Source organism: Peromyscus maniculatus, chromosome 1, assembly GCF_049852395.1.
Source record: "Peromyscus maniculatus bairdii isolate BWxNUB_F1_BW_parent chromosome 1, HU_Pman_BW_mat_3.1, whole genome shotgun sequence".
Lineage (NCBI taxonomy): Eukaryota > Metazoa > Chordata > Mammalia > Rodentia > Cricetidae > Peromyscus > Peromyscus maniculatus.
The window spans coordinates 36,200,878-36,226,029 of record NC_134852.1 but is presented as its reverse complement, the minus strand read 5'-3'; the positions used below and the strand labels follow the sequence as shown (position 1 = coordinate 36,226,029).

The 25,152-nt window shown below is 57.2% G+C and overlaps 2 protein-coding genes and 1 non-coding gene across 8 annotated transcripts; 2 read left to right on the top strand and 1 right to left on the bottom strand.

Moving 5' to 3' along the window:
- The first annotated feature begins 5,106 nt into the window (after positions 1-5,106).
- On the top strand, positions 5,107-7,550 carry Zfp36 (ZFP36 ring finger protein). Its single transcript, XM_006986293.4, has 2 exons — positions 5,107-5,254; positions 5,897-7,550. Exons 1-2 carry the CDS (start codon positions 5,213-5,215, stop codon positions 6,824-6,826), a joined length of 972 nt encoding a protein of 323 aa, XP_006986355.1. The 5' UTR covers positions 5,107-5,212; the 3' UTR covers positions 6,827-7,550.
- Positions 7,551-11,010: 3,460 nt separating this feature from the next.
- On the bottom strand, positions 11,011-11,103 carry Trnai-uau (transfer RNA isoleucine (anticodon UAU)). Its single transcript is given in 2 exon segments — positions 11,011-11,046; positions 11,066-11,103. It is a non-coding gene; the product is annotated as a tRNA-Ile (tRNA).
- Positions 11,104-12,089: 986 nt separating this feature from the next.
- Plekhg2 (pleckstrin homology and RhoGEF domain containing G2) lies at positions 12,090-23,687 on the top strand. 6 transcript variants are annotated; one of them, XM_016004891.3, is made up of 19 exons: positions 12,090-12,229; positions 12,862-12,992; positions 13,586-13,842; positions 13,916-14,016; positions 14,947-15,013; positions 15,133-15,179; positions 15,415-15,565; positions 15,732-15,869; positions 16,020-16,220; positions 17,999-18,091; positions 18,177-18,263; positions 18,600-18,633; positions 18,725-18,826; positions 18,905-18,952; positions 19,028-19,066; positions 19,228-19,244; positions 20,082-20,258; positions 20,360-21,260; positions 21,986-23,687. In XM_016004891.3, the coding sequence occupies exons 2-19, from the start codon at positions 12,884-12,886 to the stop codon at positions 23,494-23,496; spliced, it is 4,080 nt and encodes a 1,359-aa protein (XP_015860377.1). In that variant the 5' UTR covers positions 12,090-12,229; positions 12,862-12,883; the 3' UTR covers positions 23,497-23,687. The 6 variants fall into 6 exon arrangements, with proteins under 6 accessions (XP_015860377.1, XP_006986356.2, XP_015860376.1 ...); XM_006986294.4 differs by having other exon boundaries at positions 13,583-13,842; XM_016004890.3 differs by having other exon boundaries at positions 18,905-19,066.
- Positions 23,688-25,152: the final 1,465 nt, after the last annotated feature.

Genomic DNA, 25,152 nt, shown 5'->3' with positions numbered 1-25,152 from the left:
GTGACGCAGCAGCCGATCACCTGGCTCTGATCACTCGGGCACCCAACACACGTCTCCTTGGCCAGTCTTCGTTTCTAGAAATGGTTCAGGGATATAGTGAGCTTGTATACAACTGAAAATACAAGGCAGAACACATCAGTTTCCAACCAGGGCTCACACCATATATTTGCTAGGATATGGCAGTCTGGTACAAGGAGCCAGGTACAGCTGGCCCTGGCCCTACAGGGTGATGTCAGCATATCACGTGCAGGTAGGCGTGGCGTCCAGCACTCAGACGCTGCAAGGCCCATGCTTAAAACCACACTCCGGGTGACAGGTGTGTGTTCCACCACCCCACACCATGGGAGATGGGCACCGAGCTACATTCATTCAAAAAACAGGGCAGCTTTTGAAGGGCCCTGTGCAGTGTGAGTGAAGATCCTATATTCCTAGAGATGAACAAAATGCAACATGGTATGTATATAAGCCTGTAATTCCAGCATGCAGGAGAACCAATACAAGTTTTAGGTCCAGACAGAGCTACATGGTGAGAGCCTGTCTCTAAAGAGGAAGGGGGGTGTGGGGGGCATTGAGGTGGCTCAGTGGGTAACCACACTTGCTACCAAGCCAGGTGACCTAAGTTCAGTCCCCGGAACTTGCTTGTTGGAAGGAGGGAACTGACTGGCACAAGTGGTCTTCTCACCGCCACACACACTTGTTTAAAAAAGAAGTGGGCTAGTGGCCTACATTCATACTAGCATTTGAGAGCCTGAGGCAGGAGGATGGCTTGAGACCAGCCTGGGCAGAAATAAGCCAGTCTGTCAAAGAAACCCTTGCTAAGCAGGTGATAGCAGACTGGAAGGAAAGGGAATTGGGTCTTATGAATACCCCCAGCACAAGTGTCGGGAACCACAGAGCATTGGCCAACATCTGGCACGAATGTGCTCTCAGAAGTGAAGAGGTTTGCGCTAGGTTCGGGGAACATGGGTCATGAAGGGCCTTTTCCCAGTCTTACGGGCACAGATGGAGTTGGATAGGCCTGTGCAAAACCCCACGCCAGGGAGGGATGTGTATGAGATGAAAAACCACAGAGCCAGCCAAAGTGGCTCATGCTTGTAATCTCAGCCCTTGAGAGGCAGAAGTAGGACCCTTGTTTCTCCTGTCTACAGGCTGACCATGGGCACATGCCCCACCCCAGCAGGGATTAGCACACTGGCCATCCTCCCACACACATGGACCCTGCTCCATGAGCAAGTACTAAAGCACCCATCTGACCACGTGATTCCCGAACCCTGTAACCACCACTTAGTCCACTATCTCTCACCCCATCAAGACTTTGCCCCTCACAGCTGACTCAGCTCTGGCAGAGCAGCCTCATTCGCTGGGGACAGATAAGATCGGCTCAGACACTCAGCTTCTAGGTGCGGGTGTGTGCACGTCTGTTCTGCCCACAGAGGCAGACACAGGAGCATAACACAGCCAGCAACTCGCCCCCATCATGTGCCCGCTGCTACGTCAGGCACCAAAGTTCACTGGTTTCACTGCCTTGTGACTGGTCCACGGAGGAACTATGTCCAGACTCAGGTCTACCACGTAACATCCAAGACAGCCACAAACAAGGGCACAGACCCACAAGTACCACTGAACACACACTACAACAGTGTGGGCGAGCACAATCCCATCACCCAGGCACCCGTGAGGAATGACACACGAAGTCACCCCAGATCCCACAGCAGCTCAGTTACGCACAGATGGGGGATGGAAGTGACAGTTCCCATGAAGCCCCTCAAAGACAGCTGCAGTAGCTACAGTTGACAATCCTCCAGAGGCCATTTGCAGCACACATGATCTAGTCTGTGGTGCAGACAGGCGGCTTCACATTTATTTACAGGGTCCTGTTCTATGGGGACCTTAACCACGGGCCACATAATTGTCCTCGCACCTACGCCCCCGATTGCAGACCTTGGACTCCCCACAACACACCAGCAAGCACACCTCCCTCCCGCGGGAGCCTGGCATATCGGCTGTGTCCCTGCAGCACCCTGCCTGGACCACACTCGCAGGCAATCACGACAGGCACGCACGTGCCGCGAGTACACGGGCCCTCTAGCCCGCCCACAGGCTCTCACACCCCCGAGTTTCCCGTCGCCGCTTGTTTTTCTGGAAACTCAGCTCTGCGTTCTGCTCCCCCCCTCCCCGCCGGAAGTGCTTGCTATATTTTTAGCCTCTCTGGTTTCCGCCCCTTTCGCTCCCCCAGCCCCCACCCCAGCGCGCACAGGACGTGGCCGAGTGCCCCGCAGGACCTTGGCCACCCCCTTCCCCACCGTCATTCCAGAGGGGATTCCCGGCCACTGCCAGGGCCGCGGATTTTCCCGCTGGCTACGTGGGGAGCAGGGAGGAGTCAGGCCATGAACTTCCTGCTGGGATGGGGGCACCCAAGCGGGGGCTGGATGGGATCCTCGGACTCCTAGGTCTAGAGAATAGGGACTGGGGCCTGGATCTCTGAGCGCGAGGGGGGAGTGGGACCTGGACACCCGGGTCTGAGGGAGGAGGGCCAGGGGTCCCAGGGAGAGGAAGTGAGGCCTGAACGCCTGGATCTGAAGAAGTCCAGGTCCCACTGAAGATCGCCTCTCTGTCTGGATCCCTGGACAGGCCAAGGGGGCGGGGGGTGGGGGCCAGGGCTCCCGTGTTGGGGCGGGGGGTAGGAAGAAGCTGAGCACCTGACGGATCACTTCGTGAGTCCTGCAGCTTAAAGTCGTGATTTTCTGAGGATCGCCACACCTCTGCCCCCTTCCCCCCAGCACCCTTTGGAGAGTGGCTGAGACCCAGTTGGCCAGGCTTTAGTCCCAGTGACTCAGCAGATAGAGGAGGGGTCCAGGCTGAGTCAGGGATGGCAAAAGCTCCCAGTCTCCAGGGAATCGAAACTGGAATTACTCCTCCAGGATCCAGACCCAGCTGGCCTCCGAAAACCCCAGCACGCCCCACCCCAACCCCCGTTTTTTGCGTTTGGTCCTAAAATCGGCTGGCTCAGGGATTTGTAAACTGGGCGGGAGGCAAGTTTTCGGGGCCCCTCCTTCCCTTCTTTTCCCGTTGTCCTCGAGACTGTTTACAACAGACTGGATCCCTGGTTACAAGAGAGGAACCCAAGCGTCCCGGCTGAGCGTCCTCGTCACGGCTTCCAGGAAGGCCCCCCTCCCCCGCCCAGGGCGAGTGAGTCACAGGCGAGCGGGAGGCCGCAACCGTGCCACAGCAGCCTGCGGGCCCGCCCAGCTCACGGGACCGGCCCAGGAAGGCCCCTTGGCCCCAGAAAGCGATATACCAGGGATTCCCCCCCCCCCCCCCCCCCCGCGCCCGCTCCGGTGAGGCAAACCAGTGAGAAGCCTGGCAGAATCTCCCCACCTCAATACAAGTGCGCGACGCACCGTGCAAGAACTTCCCAGCATTGTAATTACACTCCTAAGCAAGGATAACCCCCATACACAAACACTTTTTCACTGAAGAGATCCTTGAAGTAACACTTTTTTTTTTTTCACCTGGGTGGGGCGGCGGGCCGTGCCTGTAATCCTAACACTACTTGGGTGGTGGGGATTGGAGGATCGCAAGTTCCAGGCCAGGCGGGGGGTCCTGCTAAAAAACAAAAACCTGAACAGATCTGGTGGAGAACTATCTTGGAGAGAATTTAAACTTGAGTTAAGGCCTGCTTACATTACAAGAGACCCATTCAGCGGTGAAGGTTTTTCAATAGAGACTCAAGCTATTCCCACCTTGAGTTTTCGGAAGCGAAACCTCTTAGTAATTTAAAGCGCAGCTGGGGGAAGGGGCCCTGTCCAGCCTTGCTAGACCAGGGGGTTGGGCTCCGAGTTGATCACGGACTCGGTCTTACAGGTTCTGTGCCTGGAGGTTTTAGTTTTTATTTCACCTTTGCTTCTTGTATTTCTGTAACCGACTTGGTCATCTACATTGGTTCCCCGGCACCCTACTGTCTCTCTCCTCTGTGTGTGTTTCCCCGTGTGTAGCAGGGATTGAAGGCTGAGGAGTGTCACCGAGGAACCCACCCCAGCACTGAGCCGCCGCCCTCCTACCCCCTCCCTGTCGCAGTGGTTTCCCTTTTTAGAAACAGGACCTAGAAGTCGCTCAATAGCTGAGACTGCCACTAAACGCCTGGTCTTGCTTCCTCCACCTCCAAAGAACCATGATCACAGCCATATGCCACTGGCCTTTTTTTTTTTTTTTTTTGCGGGAAGAGGGGGCTTGTTTTGAAACAGGGTTTCTCTATGTAGCCCTGGCTGGCCTGGAATTCACTCACTCTGTAGACCAGGTTGGCCTTGAACTCAAGAGATCCACCTGCCTCAGCCATAGGGAGTGTTGGAATTAAACTGGTTTTAAAGGCGTGTGCTCCCCACCACCGCCAGGCCCTTTTTACTTTGTGTTTGGATTTTAGAGACAGGGTTTCTCTGTGTAGCCCTGGCTAGCCTGGAACTAGCTCTGTAGACCAGGCCAGCCTCCTTGAGCTCAGAGATCCGCCTGCCTCTGCCTCCTAAGTGATAGGATTAAAGGCGTGCACCACCACCGCCTGGCTAACCCTTTTTATTTTAAGACAAGGGTCTCACTAAGTGGCCCAGGGTGACCGAGAACTCACTCTGGAGTCCAGCCAGGCCTTGAATTTTACTACCCTCCGGCCTTGACCTCCCTGAGTGGCTGGAACTACAGCCCTAAAACAGCTGGCCTAACGTGAGTGTCTCTCACTCTGTCTCTTTGTTTTTCTCTCGGCTTCTGGCCATCTCTGTCTCTTGCAGTGTGTGTCTCCCCGCCCCCGTCTGTCTCACGCGGCGCACACGCCCTCTCAGCCTCTGCCCTTGTCAAATTGTCCCTGGAGCCCTGCCCCCACTTCTGCCCCGGTTCCCTTCCCGACTGCCTTCAACCTTTGAAAACTACTCAGACGCCCCCTACCATCACCACCAGTCAGTCACACAAACACCCCGCTACCTCCCGAGAGGGCCCGGGGTTGCCCTCGAGCCAAGCTCAGGCACCTTCAGCAAACTAACCAGCGGAGGGGCGGAAGGGGCCCAGCACCCGGCGGCCGGCTACGCCGCGGGGGCGCGTCCGGGAAGCGCCCTTGGCCACGCCCCGGCCACGCCCCGGCCACGCCCCCAGGCCGAGAGCTATAAAAGGCCAGCGCTCTCGCCGCGGGCCACAGCCAGACTTCTGCGACCCGACTGTCGGTCTCAACTCCATGGCCCTTCGCGCCACCATGGATCTCTCTGCCATCTATGAGGTGAGTACTGGCTAGACGGCACGCCCTGACGCCCCGAACTTAGGCCGCGGACGCTGCCTCCCTTCTCAGACCAGCCCTAACTGGCGGGAGGTGAGAAAGGGCCTTGGCCCGGATACCCGCGGGCCCCTGGGCACGGAAAGCGGGCGCACCGCTGTCACTGGCGCGGGGCGGAAGCAGCCCCGACACCTGCCTGGGCCCCTTCGCTGCCTCTGGAGCGGTTTGGCGCCCTAGCGGGTACAGGGTTGAGGGGAGTTGACTCGGCCAGAGTTCTAGAGAGATCTGGCCTGGGTCGGCTTTGGCCGGTTCCTCCAAGTTGTGAAACTGGAGTGCCCATGGGCGGTCATATCCGGGGAGGTCTAGAGGCCCAAAGTTGGGGAACAGGGGTGTGCTGTGGTTTGGGGGTCCCGCCTCTTGTTCCGTCGGGGGTACTGGGTTTCCTAAATCCTCCTGGGTTAGCTTCAGTCGTGTTGAAACACTCAAATCTCCATGATCAGGTTCTCCCTGTAGTTTGTGTGATCCGGGTGGGGCTCGGGCCGAGAACCCACAAACCGGAATGGCAAGCTTGTGAAGTTCTTTACAACTGGGGCGGGGCGTCGTCACCTTACCCTTTCTGGTGGCCTAACCGAGCCCTGTCTCCCTCAGAGCCTCCTGTCGATAAACCCTGACCTGTCGTCCGACCACGGAGGAACTGAGTCGGGACTTTGGAACATAAACTCGTCTGACTCCATCCCGTCCGGGGTCACTTCGCGCCTGACCGGCCGCTCCACCAGCCTGGTGGAGGGCCGAAGCTGTGGTTGGGTACCGCCACCCCCTGGTTTCGCACCCCTGGCTCCCCGCCCGGGGCCTGAGCTGTCACCCTCGCCTACTTCGCCTACTGCAACGCCCACCACCTCCTCTCGATACAAGACTGAGCTCTGTCGGACCTACTCAGAGAGCGGGCGCTGCCGATACGGGGCCAAGTGCCAGTTTGCCCACGGCCTGGGTGAACTGCGCCAGGCCAATCGCCACCCCAAGTACAAAACGGAACTCTGCCACAAGTTCTACACCCAGGGCCGCTGTCCCTATGGTTCTCGATGCCACTTCATCCACAATCCCAACGAGGACCTGGCTGCTCCAGGCCAGCCCCATGTGCTCCGACAAAGCATCAGCTTCTCAGGCTTGCCCTCGGGCCGCAGAACCTCGCCACCACCGCCAGGCTTTCCCGGCCCTTCCCTGTCCTCATGTTCCTTTTCGCCCTCCAGCTCCCCACCACCACCTGGGGACCTTCCACTTTCTCCCTCTGCCTTCTCTGCCGCCCCCGGGACCCCTGTGACTCGAAGAGACCCTATTCCAGCCTGCTGCCCCTCCTGCCGAAGGTCTACCGCCAACACCATCTGGGGGCCCTTGGGCGGCCTGGCTCGGAGCCCATCTGCACACTCCCTGGGATCCGATCCTGATGATTATGCCAGCAGCGGTAGCAGCCTGGGTGGGTCAGACTCACCGGTCTTTGAGGCCGGAGTGTTTGGGCCTCCCGCGCCCCCTGCACCCCCAAGGCGTCTCCCCATCTTCAATCGCATCTCTGTCTCTGAGTGACAAATGCCCACCCTGTATGGATCAGCTAGATCTCTAGAGGGCGGGACTCATTGCTGTGGGGACCTAAGGGGACTCTAAGTTAGTGCCTTCTCCCCGACATTCCAAATGCATTAACCCTCTCCTGGTGCTGTGCTGGGGCAGGTCCCTAGTTGCAAATTCAGTGTTTAGGCGGATTGGTTCCTGGGGTACCTGAGATGTAGCATACTCTTGGGTTGTTTCTGAGATAGGGGCTCATTATGTAGCCCAGGCTGTCCTCAAACTTGAGATAATCCTTCCTTAGTTCCCCAGGTTTGGGGGTTGTATAGGTATGCACCAGCCCCTCCCCACCTCTGGTCTCCTGGAATCTTAAGTGCTGTGAAGAGCTGGCTCCCACAACCCCACCCCAGTTTTTACTAGACCCCGAGGTTCAGCGTTTGGTGGTTGAAGCCTCCCCGAGGGAGAATCCTGGTGCTCAAATTTCCCTCTGAAAGCAAATAGCCAAAGCCATTGCCAAATCCCTCTGCCTCAACCAGTGGGCCCTTTATTTATGACGACTTTATTTATTGTAATAAGATTTTATAGTATTTATATATATTGGGTCGTCTACTTCGTTTTCCTTTTTGTAATATTAAAATGGATACTGTATTAAATATACTATAATATATTAAGTAATATATTGTTACCTTACAGGTCTATTTTTGTGGTTGTTTTGGAATTTTTAAATAAAGTCTTGAGTGTGAACTGAGATGAAATTTGTTTTTGTTGTTTTTTTCACGGTCCACAGCCACGGGATGGTGGGTAAACTGACCTCCAGACTCGCCAGGGAGCTGGGCTGCCTAGTGGCGCTTACCTGGCAGGAAGTGACGTTACCGGCCGGTTGTTCACCTGAGGGGGCGTGGTGAGATGAGGTCACCCAGCAGGAACCAGGAGAGCTAGTTCTGCAGGCGCTGGGGGCGCTCCAGTCCTGTCCCTCCGGCTCTTGACCCAGCTCGGGCAGGGACGGGATGTTTCCGTCCCCACGGGGCCAAGGGTAGAGGGCGGGGCGGGGCGGGGCGGGGAGGACGGAATGTGCCGGAACGCCAACCCAGGCGGCCGGGGGCAAGGGGTCACCTCGAAGCCGGGTCCTCGGGGACCCTGCACCCGGCAGAGAGAGCGGGGATGGACTTCGGATTGCTTTTTTTTTTTGAAACTGTAGCTCAAGCTGGAGCGGAACTCTCGTCAACCTCCGGCCTCATCCTCTGAAATGCTGGGGGATCAAGCACAAGCCACCGTGCCCGGCCTCATTTTTTTTTTTAACCCGTAGGGTGCTCGCGCGCGAACTAGTGTGGAGGTCAGAAGAGAGCCTGCAGGAATCGGTCACTTCCACAAAGCGGGTCCCGGGGATAGAAAAGGATCTTCCTTCCCGCTTGGCAGCAAGTGCCTTTGCTTGCTGAGCCCTCACCCGCCTCTTTATGGGTTGATTTATTTATTGCCGGGAAAGAAGGGGACACTGGGTCTTCCCTCTGAACCCCGAGCGGCCTGTAACTCTCGGTAATCCTCCTGCCTCAATCTCATGAATGTTTAAGATAATAGACACGCGCCCCACCGGGTTGGGATTTAAATAGGTGTGAGGATTCTAGACGCTGGGAATCTCAGGTTCCTGACAACTCGTGGGTCCAGACACGAGAAGAGTCGCGGCCTTCTAGCATCTGCAGCCCCCAGAGCCCTGGGACCGATCGCGATCGGGCATTTCCGGAGCTACATCTGCTCGGGCTGGCAGGGCGCTTGGGCAGGGCAGCCGCGTCCTCCGACCATACAAGGCAAGAGACCGCGGCGGCGGCCAGCCCCGCCGCGCCCGGAAGCTGCCCGCGTCAGGGCCCGCGCCCCGCCCCTCCTCTTTCCTCCGCTCCCTCCCCCGTCTCAGCCTCCACCCCCTCATTCCTCCTCTTCTTTCTTCTTCTCCCCAACTCCTCCCACCGATTGCTCCTCCCGATCTGTCTCTTAGCCCCTAGGACTTTGTTGGATTTGTTTTTGAGACGGCCTCACGCTGCAGCCCTCCTTGCTAGGTCCTGTCTCCTTTCCTTTGTCCTTCCTCCCCTAAACGTACCTTAACCTCGCTCTTCTCCTCTCCCCAGCCCTGCCTGTCTTGCACTCCGTTCTCCTGACCTTTGGTCTCCTCTTCCAGGAAACGGCCTCCCTTGTGGGAAGTCTCAGGCCCCGGTATGTGGAACAAGGCTGGGAGAGGGAAACAAACGCAGAGCTCTGCATCGGGAAGGTAGAGGGAAGGAGAGCAAGCAGAGCCGGGCATTTGCGAGAGATGGAAGGGAAAAACCACACAGCTACCACCCTTGGCAACGGTCTCTCCCCACCCCAATTCTCTTGTTCTTTCCAAACACACACACACATCATGGGCTGAGGATGAAGCTAAGTGCAGAGTCCCTGCTTAGTGTCTGCAAAGCCCTGGTCTAAGACTATGACACGAAACCCCGAAGAGATAGCTCAGAGATTAAGAGAACTTGCTTCTCTTGTCAAGGACCCACAATGCAGCCCACAACTCCGGCTCCAGAGGATCCAGCGCCCTCTCCTGGCCTCCTTGGGCACTAGGCATGCTTGCAGTGCACTGTGTATGTGCAAGGGAAAGCACTCAGATGCAGAAAATAAAAACTTTTTTTTTTTTTTGAGACGGGGTTTCTCTGTAGCCCTGGCTATCCTGGAACTCTGTAGACCAGGCTGGCCTCGAACTCAGAGATCTGCCTGCCTCTGCTTCATGAGTGCTGGGATTAAAGGCACGGGCTACCACCGCCTGGCAAAACCAAATACTTTTAAAAAGAATATGACACAAGCCCATTTATTAGACACTCAGACCTGTCTTGGACACACCCCCAAATTTGTAACTCACTCCAGCTCCCAGGGCCCCTCACCGAAAGCTACCTTGCTCCTACTCAGAAGCCTAGAAGTGCCTGCTCTGCTCTCACCCCCACCCCACCCCCGCACTCAGTCCCTTTCCCCAAGGAGACCAGGGAAGCTTGTTCAAACACCAGAGTCAGATCACAAAGAGTCAAGTCCTAAATCCTTACCAACACCAGAGTCCCTGCACACACACATACACACACACACACACACACACACACACACACACCGCTGCTTGCTCTTTTCACTTGCTCCACTGACACACCGGTCTTCAGCCCTAGGGTGAACATCTCCCCTCCTCCAGGTGTTCTTTAAAGATCTTCCCTGGGGCTGGAGAGATGGATCCACAGTGAAGTATACTGACTGCTCCCACAGAGTTCAGGGGATCCAACACCCTCCTCCAGCCTCCTTGGGCACCAAGCACATGCAGACAAAACACCCATACACATAGGGCTAGGAGCCGGGCAGTGATGGCGCACGCCTTTAATCTCAGCACTCGGGAGGCAGAGGCAGGTGGATCTCTAAATTCAAGTTCCAGGACAGCCAAGGCTACACAAAGAAACCCTGTCTCAAAAAACAAAAAAGGATCCCTGACTGCCTACTCTGGTAGTCCACATCCGGCCCTACTCAACTTGCTCCACATTTACCACTACCTAATGTAAAGATACGCTTACACTCCCAGAAGGTTATGGAGGCGGGAGTTTAAGCCCAGTTTGGGCAACACGGTGAAAGTCAAAATATGTACTTAATTCATAGATTTGTAGCAGTCTCTCTGGTAGAAAGTCAAGTCCTCAGGGACAGGAAGAACGGTACCTAATGAGTGTTCAGTATGTGTTGGAAAACAAACACAAAAAAACGATTCAGAAACCTGAAAACGAGAAATATACAGAAAGAGGCAGCGCCTGTTCTAACCGTTCATCGCTAGGATCTGAGACTTAGATTCCATTCGATGCCCAGGCCACCTAATGAGGGGCGACATTGCCCCCTGGCGACCAGAATGGAACTGCACCTCCGGGGCTGCTCCAGCCGACCATTGAAAAAAGTTCACAAGGAAATAATGTTCACTCCTCAAAACTGCTGTAGGTTCCGAGACGGTAGCGCACGCCTTTAATCCCAGCGCTCGGGAGGCAGAAGCAGGCGCATCTCTGAGTTCGAGGCCAGGCTGGACTACAGAGTGAGTTCCAGGCCAGCGAGAGTGTCCGTGGTGAGATCCTGTTTCAAACGAACCGCGTGGTTGATTTATAAAATGTCAAGTCTTCTGAAACGGATGTGAGAACACAAAGCACCTCCGGTTAAAAGGGAAGAAGGAAAAGTAGTGCTCCAGGTGAGGATCGAACTCACAACCTCGGCATTGCTCCGCCTGCACTGTCATATAAGTACCGCGCGCTAACCGATTGCGCCACTGGAGCTCCGGCCGCACCCTCGCGCCACTGAATCCTTCAGTCAGTCGTAGCCGCGCGACTTTGCCGGACAGCCCCGCCCCGCATCGCATATGCAAATGCGAAGGCCTCGGACCGGCCAGTAGGAACGGGCGCGTGGGACGACGGCGGATTCTCACGCCTCGCGGGCCCCGGCTGAAAAAGGTAAAAGTCCTCCCGGCGCCTGGAATGTGGGCGGGGCCCGCCGTGGGACCCGCCCGCTCGCCGATATTCAGAGTAGGGGGCGGGGGGTTAACCCTTTGCGGGAGGGCGTGCCGGAAGGCGGCCCCTCCCCCCAGCGGGCGGGAACAGGATGTGAGCCCGAGCGGCGGCAAGGGGGAGGGGAAGCCTCGGGCGGCCGCCCCCCGCCCCACATCTGGGACCTGATTCTCCCCGCCCCAGATGCGGCGCCGCCGCCGCCCCCAGAGCCCCGGGGCACCCATCCCGGAGCCCAGGGCGTTCAGAGTGTCGGACCCGGGCGTCCGGGATCTCGGTCCCGCGGCTTAAGAGCCCCGCAAGTCCAGGCTCCCGCGCCCGGCCGGGACCTCTGATGCCCAGCGCCCCCTCTTGGAGGAGCCGCGGGCCCGGGACATCAGTTCCAAAGCTGGAGGCCCGTCCCTGCACCCGGCTTCGAAGACCGCAGGATCCGTGGCCGCGCATCCCCCCCGGGGTTCTAACTCTTGGGTCCAAGACCCCCTCCTGGAGCCACTTGGGGACCGGACCTCGCTCCTCGACTTAGGGTTGCAGCATCCATCACTTCCAAGAGACCGAGGAGTTTGCGAGTCCTTGCGCTCCCTCCCGGAGGTGACTTCATCCCTGCCCCTAGGGTTCTGGAAACTCTGGAATCCCGGTGCCCCCGACCACACACAGCCCTACCTAGAAGACTCAGGAATTTGGGTCCCCAGCGCACCCGTCTGAGACTCGAGTGGAGGGCTGCAGCATCTTCCACTTAGAACACCGAGACTTCGGACTCTGGATCCCAACTCTCCCCGGATTCTGGAGTCTGAGAGCCCCAAGTTCACGACCCTGAGTCCGGGCAGGGAGCCTCCCCGGGGACCGCGCTTTACGGTCCAGACGCGCCGGACTCCCGACCCTGGGGCCCGCGGCTCCCCGGGAGGTGAGGGGAGGCGAGGGGCCCGGGGCTGGGGGAGGGGGGCGGCGCCGAGGCGGAACAATGAGGGGGCGTGCCGGCGGGGGGTAGCGGAGGCGCCGGCGGGAGTCGGGGGCTGGGACTGCGCTGGGGACGCTCGGACGGTGGGGGACCGCGCTCGGGGTGCCGAGGGACCCGCTGGAGCTGGGTGGAGGGCCCGGGGCCAGCGCCCAGCGCGCAGTCCTGGGCGGGGTAGGGAGCCGTCTGCAGGACCCTGGCATCCGGTCCCCCAGCCTCCGCCCTCCCCTGGGACCCCGCGGCCTCTCCCGCCCACGGTTTTTCCCAGCCCTGCCCCTCGCCCTCAGCTTCAGCCTGAGCCTGAGAGTTCCCAGGATCCCTGAGCCCGGGGGAGGGGGGCCGCCCAGACAGATGGGACTTGCAGACTCGGGCACTTTTGCTGTCTTCGCTCTTTGTCTCAACCTTTCCATCCTTAGCTTGTCTTCTCGGCTCCTCCTCTCTGTCACTTTGTATCTCTTCTAGTAGTCACTCCGTGGGGCCCCTCCTCGAGTTCTATATCAACTTTCAGCACCCTATCTGTGAGTTGGAGCGGCAGCTGAAGCCCCTCAAGTCCAGTTCCCAAGACCTGGGTGTCTTTGCAGGTCCGAGTTGTGCCACTCAGCCATGCCCGAGGGAGCCCGGGGACTCAGCCTGTCCAAACCCAGCCTTAGGCTGGGGTGTGGCCACCAAGGAGAAGCTTGCGACTGCGCAGCTGTGAGTGATACGCCGACAGGTGAGAAGTCCAGACAGGTGGAGCCTGTGGGCATTTGTCCCTTCCTTCAGGACACTGAGCATCCCTTTGTGGCCGAACCAGGGCCAAGACAGTGCAGTGCAGCCCTGTCGCCACGGAGGAGACCGATTAGCCGAGAATTCGGGAGAAAGGAAGGAGTTGGGCACAAAAAGTGCTCTTCTGCATGCAGGGAACAGTGTGTGCAAAGGCCCACAGCTGCGCCTTGAAGTAATTGGACAAAGTTGAGTGTGAAGGGGTGGGGGCTGTTAAGAGCTGTGCCGAGGAAAGGGAACTGGGTGAAGGGGCCGCCATGGCTGCCTTGGACCGGGCCCTATGGATCTGAGGAATTTGAACTTGAACTAAAAGGGCTATGCTTGTGGACAAGGTCGGTTGGACAGACTCATGATTGCTGTGGTTCATGGAGAAGGTGAATTAAAGCAATGGAGGCCCAAGGCTCAGAGGGGAAGGACCGAACTGGACAAGTTAGGGTAGTGGAGCAGAGACCTGTGGGAACTGCCAGCTGGGTGAGAGAGAGTTCGGGGGTCATAGGAACATGTGTCTGGGAAGCCCTGACCACTCGCTCCCTTCCTTAGCAGCCCCTCCAGCCCCCGCCATGGCTTCCCCGAGGGGTTCCGGCAGCTCCACCTCTCTGAGTACTGTAGGCTCTGAGGGGGACCCATCGCCAGCCTGCTCAGCCTCCAGGCCGGAGCCCCTGCCAGAACCCCCCATACGGCTGCACCTGTCGCCTGTGGGAATCCAGGGTTCGGTGAAACCCTCCAGGCTGGAGCGAGTGGCCAAGGAGATCGTGGAGACGGAGCGGGCGTATGTCCGGGACCTTCGCAGTATTGTGGAGGTGAGGTGGACAGGCATCTGAAGACACTGGGGACCCAGGCCAGGCCCCTCTGTAACCTCTCTCATCCTCACAGGACTACCTGGGTCCTCTGATGGACGGCAGGGCCCTGGGGCTGAGCACAGAGCAGGTGGCCACGCTGTTTGCCAACATCGAGGACATCTATGAGTTTAGCAGGTCAGGGACGGGTGGGGACCCACACTGGCTGCTGTGGCGGGGGAGGGGCTGTGTCCTGACACTAACCTGAGTGCCTCATAGTGGCCCTGTGTAGGTTGGCGTGTGAGGTGTGGGGACAGTGAGGACTCAGGGTGGGAAAGAAATGGAACCACACGGATACCGTTCGTTAAACTGGGATCTTAGACCTGAGTCAAGCCTGGGCTCTGAGAATCATGGGGGGCCTGGGTGCCTAGAACTCCCCCAGATTTAGCACTGCGATTCCCTGGGCCTGGGACACCAGCAGCTCTGGCCAATCCCTGGCTCGCCCTGGTGAAGGTGGGGGGCACTGGGACCCAAGAGTGACATCTCAGAATCACAAGAGAAGCTTTTGTGGTTGGTTTTATTATTTGAGACGGACAGGTCTCGTGTAACTAGGCTGGCTTGGAACTTGCTGTGTACCTGAGGGCAACGTTAACTTAGCCTTTCCCTGCCCTACCTCCCAAGCGCCGGAATCACAGGCATGCGCCACCACACCCAGCTAGTCCTGGATTTTTTTGAAATAGGGTCTCCCGGTGTGGTTCGAGCTGGCCTCGAAATTGAGATCTTCCTGCCTCAGCCTCCTGCGGGGTGAGATTACAGGTGTGCAGACCATGCCTGGCTTGTAACAGAGTCCTTTTTTAAATTTAAGACCATCCATCTATTTGGGAAGTCCCAGCACCCTCTTTCCCAGTGTGGGGTCACTCCCTGGGTGCCGGCTGTGAGAGGGTTGTCAGGCTGGAGAATAGGAAGCCGTGCAGAGACAGAATGAGTGGGGTAGGCTCTCCCGCGTAGCCATCTTAGGCTTCTTCCCGTCTGTCTGGAACTCCCGAGTCTCGTCCCGGGACGAGGAGGGCCGAGGAGGCCGAGGAGGGACAGGGAGGCTGTGACCCTTCACTCTCCCCTCCCCCGCAGTGAGCTCCTGGAGGACCTGGAAGGCAGCAGCAGTGCTGGGGGCATCGCTGAGTGCTTTGTGCAGAGGGTGAGTGTGAGGCAGGGGCTGAGCCCAGCTCAAGGCGAGGGGACAAGCGGGCCGGGCTGAACTTGGCTTCCTGGGGGGCCGTGGGAAGCTAGGCGGTGCTGACTCCCGTGTCCCCACAGAGCGAGGATTTTGACATCTACACATTGTACTGCATGAACTACCCAAGGTGAGGCAGAGGGAGTCCCTGCTTGGCCCCAGGCCGTGCCCATGAGCCGATGTGCCAGCCGCCACCCCTACCTTCCAACCCTGCCAGAGCCCAGGTGCAGCCCTGCCGTGCCTTGATAGTCACTTACCTGACCCCCTTAGCTGCCCTGACCTGTCACCCCTGAACCCTGGCCGCCAGCTGACCCCTCCCAGCCTGCTGGAGCACCAGCCACCGCTGATCTGTGCTGTGCCTGCAGCTCCCTGGCCCTGCTCCGAGAGCTATCGCTGTCCCCGCCGGCCACTCTGTGGCTGCAGGAACGTCAGGCCCAGCTCCGTCACTCCCTGCCTCTGGAGAGCTTCTTGCTGAAGCCTGTTCAGCGCATCCTGAAGTACCATCTCCTGCTGCAGGTCAGCTGTGGCCCCTGGGCCTGGCTTGTTGCGAGGGACCCCTAGTTCCCTGGACTGTGTGGTCTGCCCTGCCCCTCCCTTCCTTCCATGTTGCTCTGTCTCTTGTCACTCAGTTTTCCTTCTCTTTTTCTCCCTCACCCTGTGCGCCCTGCTGGATGACGGTCAGGAACTGGGCAAACACTGGGCGGAGGGCCCAGACGCCGGAGGGCGAGAGGTGGTAGAGGAAGCTATTGTGTCCATGACTGCAGTGGCCTGGTACATCAATGACATGAAGCGCAAGCAAGAGCATGCAGCTCGCCTGCAGGTGGCCCCCGGGGTGGGCTGGGCTGGCTAGCCGGGGACCAAGCTGGGGGACAGGGCTCAGCAGCAGTATCCTGTCACTGACACCTCTGTTTTGGCCTGTGTGTGTGCGCCACCAACCGGGCCTGTCTGTGCCTGGTGTGGTCCCCGGCAGGAAGTGCAGCGGCGGCTGGGTGGCTGGACCGGCCCAGAGCTCAGTGCCTTTGGAGAGCTGGTGCTGGAAGGCACCTTCCGTGGGGGCGGCGGGGGAGGCCCGCGGCTGAGAGGGGGTGAGCGCCTGCTCTTCCTGTTCTCCCGGATGCTGCTTGTGGCCAAACGTCGGGGGCCTGAATACACCTACAAGGGCCACATCTTTGTAAGTATGGGGTAGGGTCTGGGCTGGATAGTTACAACTGAAAAACGTTCAATGTAGCATCACCTGAACACCCAAAGGGTGCTCTAGGGGACAGGACAGCCTGGCTTCCAAGGACCATATTTAGCTGGGCCCAGTGACGTTAGACCCGTGATTCCAGTTACTGAGAAGGCTGGGACAGGAAGATCAAAAGTTCAGGGCTAGCCTGGGCTGCAGAGAAGGCGCAAGGCCAATCTGGGCAACTTGACACTCTGAATCAGAAAGTAAAACCTGGAAGCTGGGTGTGGTGGCTTACACCTGGAAACTGAGCACTCAGGGGACTGGAGCGAGGTCACAGCAAGTTTGAGGCCAGCCAGACCTATTAAGTGGGCTGGAGGCCAGTGTAGGCTACATAGTGAGATCCTGTTTCAAAAACAGATCCCAGTGCAGGCGATCTGTGTCTGCTCGAGGCTAGCTAGGACTATGGAGTGAGCAAGACCCTGTCCCAAAACAAAACACAACCAAGAAAGCAGCAGTGAACACAGGAGGTAGCTGCATGGCTCATGGCCCGAGAATAAAGATGCCATGGGCCTCCAGTGTGGCACCTGGTGGTGTGTGCGCTAAGTCCCCCACATACACATACACTAGTAAATAAATGCCAAATAAATGAAAATGGAAGGGTTGGAGATAGAGCTCTTATAAAGGATCCCCATCTGATCCCAGCATTTACACTGGGCTACTCAAAACCAGCAGAACTCCAGATACAGAGGATCCACAGCCTCTGGCTTCCAGGGACACATGCATGAACTCACATGCACATAGCACAGTCCCCGGACATATAATTTGTTTGTATTTGAGACATGGTCTCACATCTCACTAAGTAGCTATGGGTGGCCTCAAACTCACTGTGTGAACCAGGCTGGCCTTAAACTCACAGAAACCTGCCTGCCTCTGCCTCCCAAGTGCTGGGATTAACAGTGAAAGGATTTTTAGTTTGAAAGAAAGCAAAAGCAGGGAGTCCGACCTCCAGAACGAAGGGCAGATTGAGCCATGTGGCAGTGGCCCACGTTTTATTTGTGTGTAAGAGAGAGTGAAGAACAAGAGGATGACTCTCACAGTTCAGTTCTGTCCTGCCACCCGCTGGGGACTGAGCTCGGCTCTTCAGGCTGGCACACAAGCACTTCTGCCCCTACTAAGCTTTCTCTCCACTCTTCATAGTCTAGCTGCCTGCAACGTGCTGTGCATGCCAGACTGACTTCACACTTGCTCTCATTCTCCTGCCTCGGGCTCCCAAGTGATGTGATTACAGGGGTAGGCCATCATACCCAGCCAGCATTTTCCTTGAATTAAAAAAATGGGAGAGCTAGCCAGGCAGTGGTGGCGCACACCTTTACTCCCAGCACTCAGACGCAGAGGCAGGCAGATCTCTGTGAGTTCGAGGCCAGCCTGCCTTACAGAGTGAGATCCTGGACAGCCAGGACTGTATAAAAAAACACTGTCTCGAAAACCAAAAAAAAAAAAAAAAAATTAAGACTTTGAGACCAGCCCGAGCTACATAGTGAGACTCTGACTTTTTGAAAATGTGGGGTATAGAGGGTGTCTTAACGGGTGTCAGGAAGATGAGGAAGTAGGAGTACATGTTCAGGAAGGTTTGGTAAGGCAGTGAGCCGAGCCTGGCCTGGTGGGGTCGGGCAACACAGCCCGTGAGGAGTGCTTTCTAGGAGGTCGGAACCCCAGACTTTTCTGAAGGATGTCTCTGCCAGGAGGGCCTCGGCACCCCACCGTCTCTGTTCTGTCCTCAGTGCTGTAACCTGAGTGTCAGCGAGACTCCGCGAGACCCCTTAGGGTTTAAGGTGTCGGACCTGACCATCCCCAAGCACAGACACCTGTTCCAGGTATGCAGCAGCTGGGTTGGGAGATACCCACCCCTGCCTTGCCGCAGCTCAGATCCCTGACCTTCACCAACCTTACTTACCCCAGGCCAAGAACCAGGAAGAGAAACGGCTGTGGATTCACTGTCTCCAGCGCCTTTTCTTTGAGAACCATCCGGCTTCCATCCCTGCCAAGGTGTGGACCTGCCACAACAAGTGGCCTGGAACCATGGCAGACTCCGTGGCAGACCCAGTGGGGGTGGGGCACTCTGGCTACTTTGATGGCTAGTCCTGCAGAATAGGCTTCCCGGCTTTGGGATGCAGCACACCCTTGCTTTGTGATCTTGGGCAACAAGATCCTTGGCCTTGGATTTCCTCACCTGCAGGAGTAGCGCCTACATTGTAGGGCAGTGGTGAGGATTACCTTTATCAGCCTGGCATTAAAAGCAATCATTCATTCCTGGGAATGGTTGGTGCTCACAGTCTGCTGTCCGAACCCCATCCCTCCAAAATCTGTCTTCCTGTCTTTCAGGCAAAGCAAGTTCTTTTGGAAAACAGCCTGCACTGTGAGTCCGGGGGTCTGGGCTGTGGTCCTGTGCCAAAAGAGGCGATGTTTCCAAGAAAGTAGACGGTTAGTCCCTCAACTCTCCCCCACAGGTACTCCAAAAAGCAAAACATTCCCAGAGCCCCCCACATCCCCACTGGATTCTCCCCGCCCTCGAGACGCTCGGAGTTTCACCCCTGGAAGAAGAAACCCAGGTAACAGAGAGAATATGGGTTCGAGTCTTTAGGCACCCCCCAAGGCTGAAGGGCTGGGCTCACACATCTCTCCAACAGCTCCATCTCCAAGACTCTCTGGCAGTCGCCGTGGTCGTAGGCAGTCTGGTGAGTATTCACCACTTCAGGGGGACCCAGGGGTCCAATGGCCTGGCCTCCTGATGTCCTGTGTCCTTCCCCCAGAGCCAGCAAAGGAATCTTACGTCATTTTTCCCCAGAACGGTTAGTGACTGGTCCATGTCTGTCAGTCTGTCCTTGTCTCTTTCCAGGGATACCTGGGGGTGAGGGTGGGGGCGTGGAGAGGGAGGAGCAGCTGGTTGGTTACAGGGAATGATATCCTGTGTCTCACTCTTGTCTCTTCTCCTTCACTTTTCCATCCTCAGAGAAGCCTCAAGTCAAGGTAAGAGATGAGAAATGCCCTGGGTCAGAGACTGGGGACCTGAATTCCTAGCTCAAGTGGAGACGAAAATTTAAATTCCACAATCCTGGGTCAGAATAAGCACGTATTAAATGCCCGGGGATATAGCTAAATTGGTTCAGTGCTTACCCAGCATGCTCTAGGTTTGAGCCCTTCCGCAGCTCATGAAACTTGATGTGATGGCACAAACCTGAAATCTCAGCACAAGGGAGATGGAGGCAGGAGGGTCAGGAGTTCAAGGTCATCCTTGACTCCCACCAAGTTCTAGTCTAGCCTGGACTATGTGAGAGAGTCGGGGCAGTAGGCCAGGTGTCCTGGCAGATGGCCGCAGTTCAGGCGCACTGGGAACCGAAGCAATCGAAAGTTTGAAGGAGCACGGGCCGGTTATCTGTCACACGCCTTTCATCCCAGCTGGGAGGCAGAAGCAGGCAGATCTCTGAGTTCAAGGCCAGCCTGGTCTACATACTGAATTTTAGACCAGCTCAGGCTACATAGCAAGACCCTCTCTCTCAAAAAAGTGGGGGGTGGTTTTGGGGGAATAACACACAGTGGTCGAGTGTCTGGTATAATGAGTCCCTGGGTTCCATCCTCTACACCTCATTTTAAAAATGGGTGGTGGTGAAGCCAAGCTCCCTGTGGTAGGAAGGCCGGGAGGATTAGAAGTTCAAGGCCAGCCTGGGCTATATAAGGCCCTTTCCAAAAAAAGGATAAGAAGGTGGGGTGGGGATCCTTGACTTCCCCTATGCCCAGGAGGAGGGGCTGGGAATTTGGAGGACAGATCACTCCTGGCTCTGGCTTCCCACCCCTCCCTCCTCACAGCATGCTGGCAGTGAAGGGGAACTCCATCCCCCATCTGAGTCGCAGCCACCAGTCTCTGCTTCCGGCCCCCCGGAAGACCTGGAGGATGCTGGGCCTCCCACATTGGATCCATCAGGGACCTCCATCACCGAGGAAATTCTAGAACTGCTTCACCAGAGAGGCCTCAGGGATCCGGGGGTGAGCTACAACTGCCATCCCAGCAGCCTTGGAGCACGGTCCAGGTCAGCCCACCACCCCGTCCCCCTGACATCTTGGCTTTCTTTGTGTACCCACTACAGCCAGCCACCCACGACATTCCCAAGTTCCCCAGAGACTCCAGGGTGCCAGCTGAAAGTGAACCCCTCCCGTTCCAAGCCCTGCCCAGCCGAGAGTCTTCAGAAGAGGAGGAGGATGAAGAGTTAGAAGCAGATGAACGGGAGCCTTCCCCACTCCATGTCTTAGAGGGGCTGGAAGGTTCCAGTCCAGCTGAAATTCCCTGCATGCCCAGCCTTACCAAGATTCCCAGCGACATGCCCAGCCTTCCAGAAATTCCCGAGGCTCCCTGCCTTCCGAGTCTCTCTGACATCCCTAGTGTTTTTGAGATGCCATGCCTTCCACCCATGTCCAGTGTGCCTGACATTCCCAGCTTGACCAGCACCCCTTCCTTCCCCTGTGGCTCCTGGCTCCCTGGACCCCTGCAGGAGCCCGCCCTGCCTCTGGCCACCAGGAGGGAACTGTTGACTGGAAGCAGTCCGGGAAGACTGGGCGAGCCACCCTCGGAAAGCAGAGTGGGGCTGGAGGAAGATGCAGAAGGCGTGTCCTTCCCTGCCATGCAGACCCAGGACGGCACCCAAGTCCAGGGGTTCCCGGAGGAACTGGAATACCGCTCTTGTTCAGAAATCCGGAGCGCCTGGCAAGCGTTGGAGCAGGGGCAGCTCTCCCGGCCTGGCTTTCCTGAGCCGCTGCTGATCCTGGAGGACTCGGATCTTAGTGGGGGCAGCACCAGCGGGAAGGCAGGAGTGCCACGCTCCGAGCGCTCGGCGTCCCGGGTGCGAGAGCTGGCTCGGCTCTACAGCGAGCGGATTCAGCAGATGCAGCGAGCTGAGACAAGGGCATCCACCAATGCACCCCGCCGCCGACCTCGAGTCCTGGCCCAACCCCAGCCATCCCCCTGCCCACCACAGGAGGAGGCTGAGCCAGGTGACAAACTTTTTTTTTCTCCTGCAGTGCTAGGGCCTGGGACCTCTACCACTGAGCCACACCCCCAGCCCCTCACTGGGGGACTCTAGGCAGGAGCTCTACCACTGAGCCACACCCCCAGCCCCTCACTGGGGGATTCTAGGCAGGGCCTCTACCACTGAGCCACACCCAGCCCCTCACTGGGGGATTCTAGGCAGGGGTTCTACCACTGAATCACACCCCCAGCCCCTCACTGGGGAATTCTAGGCAGGGGCTCTACCACTGAGCCACACCACCAGCCCCTCACTGGGGGATTCTAGGCAGGGCCTTTACCACTGAGCCACACACCAGCCCCTCACTGGGGGATTCTAGGCAGGTGCTCTACCACTGAGCCACACCACTAGCCCCTCACTGGGGGATTCTAGGCAGGGACTCTACCACTGAGCCACACCCCAGCCCCTCACTGGGGGATTCTAGGCAGGGCCTTTACCACTGAGCCACACCCCAGCCCCTCACTGGGGGATTCTAGGCAGGGCCTCTACCACTGAGCCACACCCCCAGCCCCTCACTGGGGGATTCTAGGCAGGGGCTCTACCACTGAGCCACACCCCCAGTCCCTCACTGGGGGATTCTAGGCAGGGCCTCTAGCACTGAGCCACACCCAGCCCCTCACTGGGGGATTCTAGGCAGGGGCTCTACCACTGAGCTGCATCCTTAGCCCTTGACCGTCTTTCCTTTGTATACAGGACCCTTGCCTGCTTTTGGACATGTCCTTGTATGTGAGCTGGCCTTCCCACTAAACTGTGCCCAGGAGTCTGTCCCTCTGGGCCCTGCTGCCCTGGTTCAAGCTGCCACACCTTTGTCTAAGCAAGGAGATCACCTGAATGGCCAGAGTCTAAATGTTTCAAATTTGCCCAAGCAAGACCATCTAGGCAGCTGCATTCCACCTATCCCTTTACCTGGACAGAGCGACTCTGAGAACATCCAGGCTCCATCCACATCACCTTCGCCCAAGCAAGAAGAACCTCCGGATGTCCAGGTACCAGCTGCCTCCACTGTGCCTGATCAGAGTCATATTCCAGCTGCCACTCCTTCGCCTGAGCATAGAAACTACATGGAAATCCAGGTCCCGTCCACCACCACCTGCCTTCCTGAGCCAGAGTGTCACACAGACCTCCAAATGCAAAACCCCGTGGCGATGCCTAAGCAGGGAGCATGTGCTAGTGTCGTGAATCTAGCCAGCCCTCTTTCGTCCAAGCCAGAGGGTCAGGAAGATCGCCAAAGCCCAGATAGTGCCCCAGGAAGTGAGCACAGAGATGTCAGCACTGATCAGGGCCCAGCTGCTGCTGGTGGTCGAGCTGCCAGCCCTTTACCAATGTGCACCAGCAACCCTGACCGTCCGATCCCAGCCACCACCTCGCCGCCTTTGTCACCTGACCTCCGAGACACTGAGGGTCCTGATGCTTCACCTCTGCCTGCACAGGGAGGTCATCCGGACAGCTGCATCCCATGCAGCCCTCTACCATCTTTGTCCCAAGACACTCAGATGCCAAGTGCCATTCCCGTGTCCCAGCCACAAGTCCTTACAGACATCAGGGCTGATGCTCCCCCACCCTTCCCCGAGCAGGAGGGAGCTCCAGATTCTCGGGGTCCAGAGCCCAGCCTCACAGACATACCAGCTACCAGACTTGTGCCTTCACCGGGCCAGCAGAATCCCACAGATGGCCACGTGTCAGCGGCCACACCCTTCACTGAACAAGGATGCTCTCTGGACCTTCAAGGCCTCATAACCACCCCGATTCAGACCACCATGGAGTTACCTAAACCACGAGGCCATGCGGTCTCTCCTGTTGCCAGGTCGGAGTCTTCAGACTCCACTCCCCTCCAGAGCCCCTCGCTGCCCACTCGCCAGCTCCTGGGCCCCAGTGCGGCTGCCCTCTCAAGGTACCTGGCAGCTTCCTACATCAGTCAGAGCCTGGCTCGGCGTCAGGGCCCTGGGGGAGATGGCCTGGTGGCCTCCCAGGGGCATTGGTCCTCCTCTGCCCCTACGTCAAGGGCGCCTTCCCCACCGCCTCAGCCCCAGCCCCCAGCCCCTCCAGCCAGGAGGCTCAGCTATGCCACCACGGTTAGCATCCAGGTAGGAGGCGGTGGGCGGCTACGGCCAGCCAAAGCCCAGGTCCGGCTAAACCACCCTGCTCTCTTGGCGGCCCCCCACCCGGGAGCCTGTGGACCTTCCCAAGGCCCAGGGGGCTCCTGATGCCCCTTCCCATATGTAAGCCTGGAAATTAGGCTTCCTAAGCTTCAAGAACTTTCACCAGGTGCCACCCACCCTCGTGACATCCAGAGTCAGGACACAGGTTTATTAATGGCCACAGCCCTGGGATCTGTGTTCACAGATGGCCCTTCTGAGGTCATGGTTATTTTGTTAATTAACTTTATGAAATGCTGTGTGTTTTGCCATTCTTGAGGTAGTGGGAGATGGTAAGACATGATGAACGGGAAGGGCTGATGTGGCCCAAGTGTGAAAACTCTTAAGAACATTTGGAGTATCTCAGGGTGGGCATGTAACTCCGTTGGTAGAGTGCTTGCTTAGAGTGTGCAAAACCCTAAGTTCAGTTCCCAGCACTACACAGAACTGGATGTGATAGTGCACACCTGTAATCTGTGGACAATGAGGATCAGATATTTGTGGCCATCCTTGGCTATATAGCAAGTTCAAAGCCAGCCTGAGTGACTTTTTCTCAAAAAAAAAAAAAAAAAAAAAAAAAAGGGAACATCAAGATCTTTGGGGACCATTAGAAACTGTTAGGCCCTGGGTTGTAGTTTTGAGGCGTTTGAAACTATTTGATGATCCATTCAAGAAGGCCAGTCCTACTCCAGCTGGGCATGCATGATGGTGCGTAGCTCTGGTCCCAGCTGCTTGAGAGGCTGAAATGAGGACCCCATTAGCCCAGGAGTTTGGGGGGCAACCTGGGCTACAAGGGCAAAAGCCCTCCTCTGAGCAGAACCCTTGAAATCGATTCCCTCAGCAGCCATTGGTTGCTTTGCCATCTCTGCCCCTGTGATCTATCCATTTTCCCACCCTACCCTGTGATCTATCCATTTTCCCACCCTACCCGGTGATATATCCATTTTCCCACCCTACCCTGTGATCTATCCATTTTCCCACCTACCCCAGCTGTTACTTCTATCCCTGCCCCTGTGATCTGTCCATTTTTGCATCTGACCCATCAGCTTTTATCCTGTTCTCCTTCCACCCACCCAGTTTCATTCACCATCCTACCTGTGATTTCCACTCTTCCATCTGAATACATCCCATATCTACCTCTCCATCTCCATCCACCATTTGCCCACCCACCTCCCGTCTGTCTCTCTACCCACTGTTTAATCATCTATGCACCTCGCCATCACCACCTTCTCTATCCATCAACCCATCCTCTGCCATCTCTCCTTAATGGGGTTCTTTCAGGTACCATAAACCCCAGGACCTTTCCATGCTGATGCCAGGGCAGATTAAGTTGGGGTTATAGGAATTGGGATCATTTGGTTTCCCTGGAAACACCTAGGCCCCTTTCCCATGAAATCCTGATTAATGCCTAACCCCCCTCTCCCAAACACACACCACATTCCTCCTCATTTGGGACCTCTGCAGTTCCTCAGCCTGCTCTTGCCTCCCACAGAATAATTCAAGCTGTAGGACAAAAAGGTTTTCTATGTTTGCATCCTGCCCCCTCCCGGCAGTGGTTTGCCGGGTAGCATAATTTAAACAATTTGATGACAGAATGCCAGCTCCTTCCTTCACTGTCGATAATCCTCCCTGGAATTCTGAGGCATCCCTGTGTCACGGGCTGTCAATTCAAGTCCCCTTTATTTGGTGTGTGACATTCCTCTCAGAGCTGTGGCTTTCCTGTCT

Coding starts and splice junctions, on each gene's coding strand:
- Zfp36 (XM_006986293.4), top strand. CDS start 5,213: ATGGCCCTTCGCGCCACCATGGATCTCTCTGCCATCTATGAG. Junction 5,255..5,896: donor ATCTCTCTGCCATCTATGAG/GTGAGTACTGGC, acceptor TGTCTCCCTCAG/AGCCTCCTGTCGATAAACCC.
- Plekhg2 (XM_016004889.3), top strand. CDS start 12,884: ATGCCCGAGGGAGCCCGGGGACTCAGCCTGTCCAAACCCAGCCTTAGG. Junction 15,014..15,132: donor CTGAGTGCTTTGTGCAGAGG/GTGAGTGTGAGG, acceptor GTGTCCCCACAG/AGCGAGGATTTTGACATCTA. Junction 15,566..15,731: donor AGTACCATCTCCTGCTGCAG/GTCAGCTGTGGC, acceptor GATGACGGTCAG/GAACTGGGCAAACACTGGGC.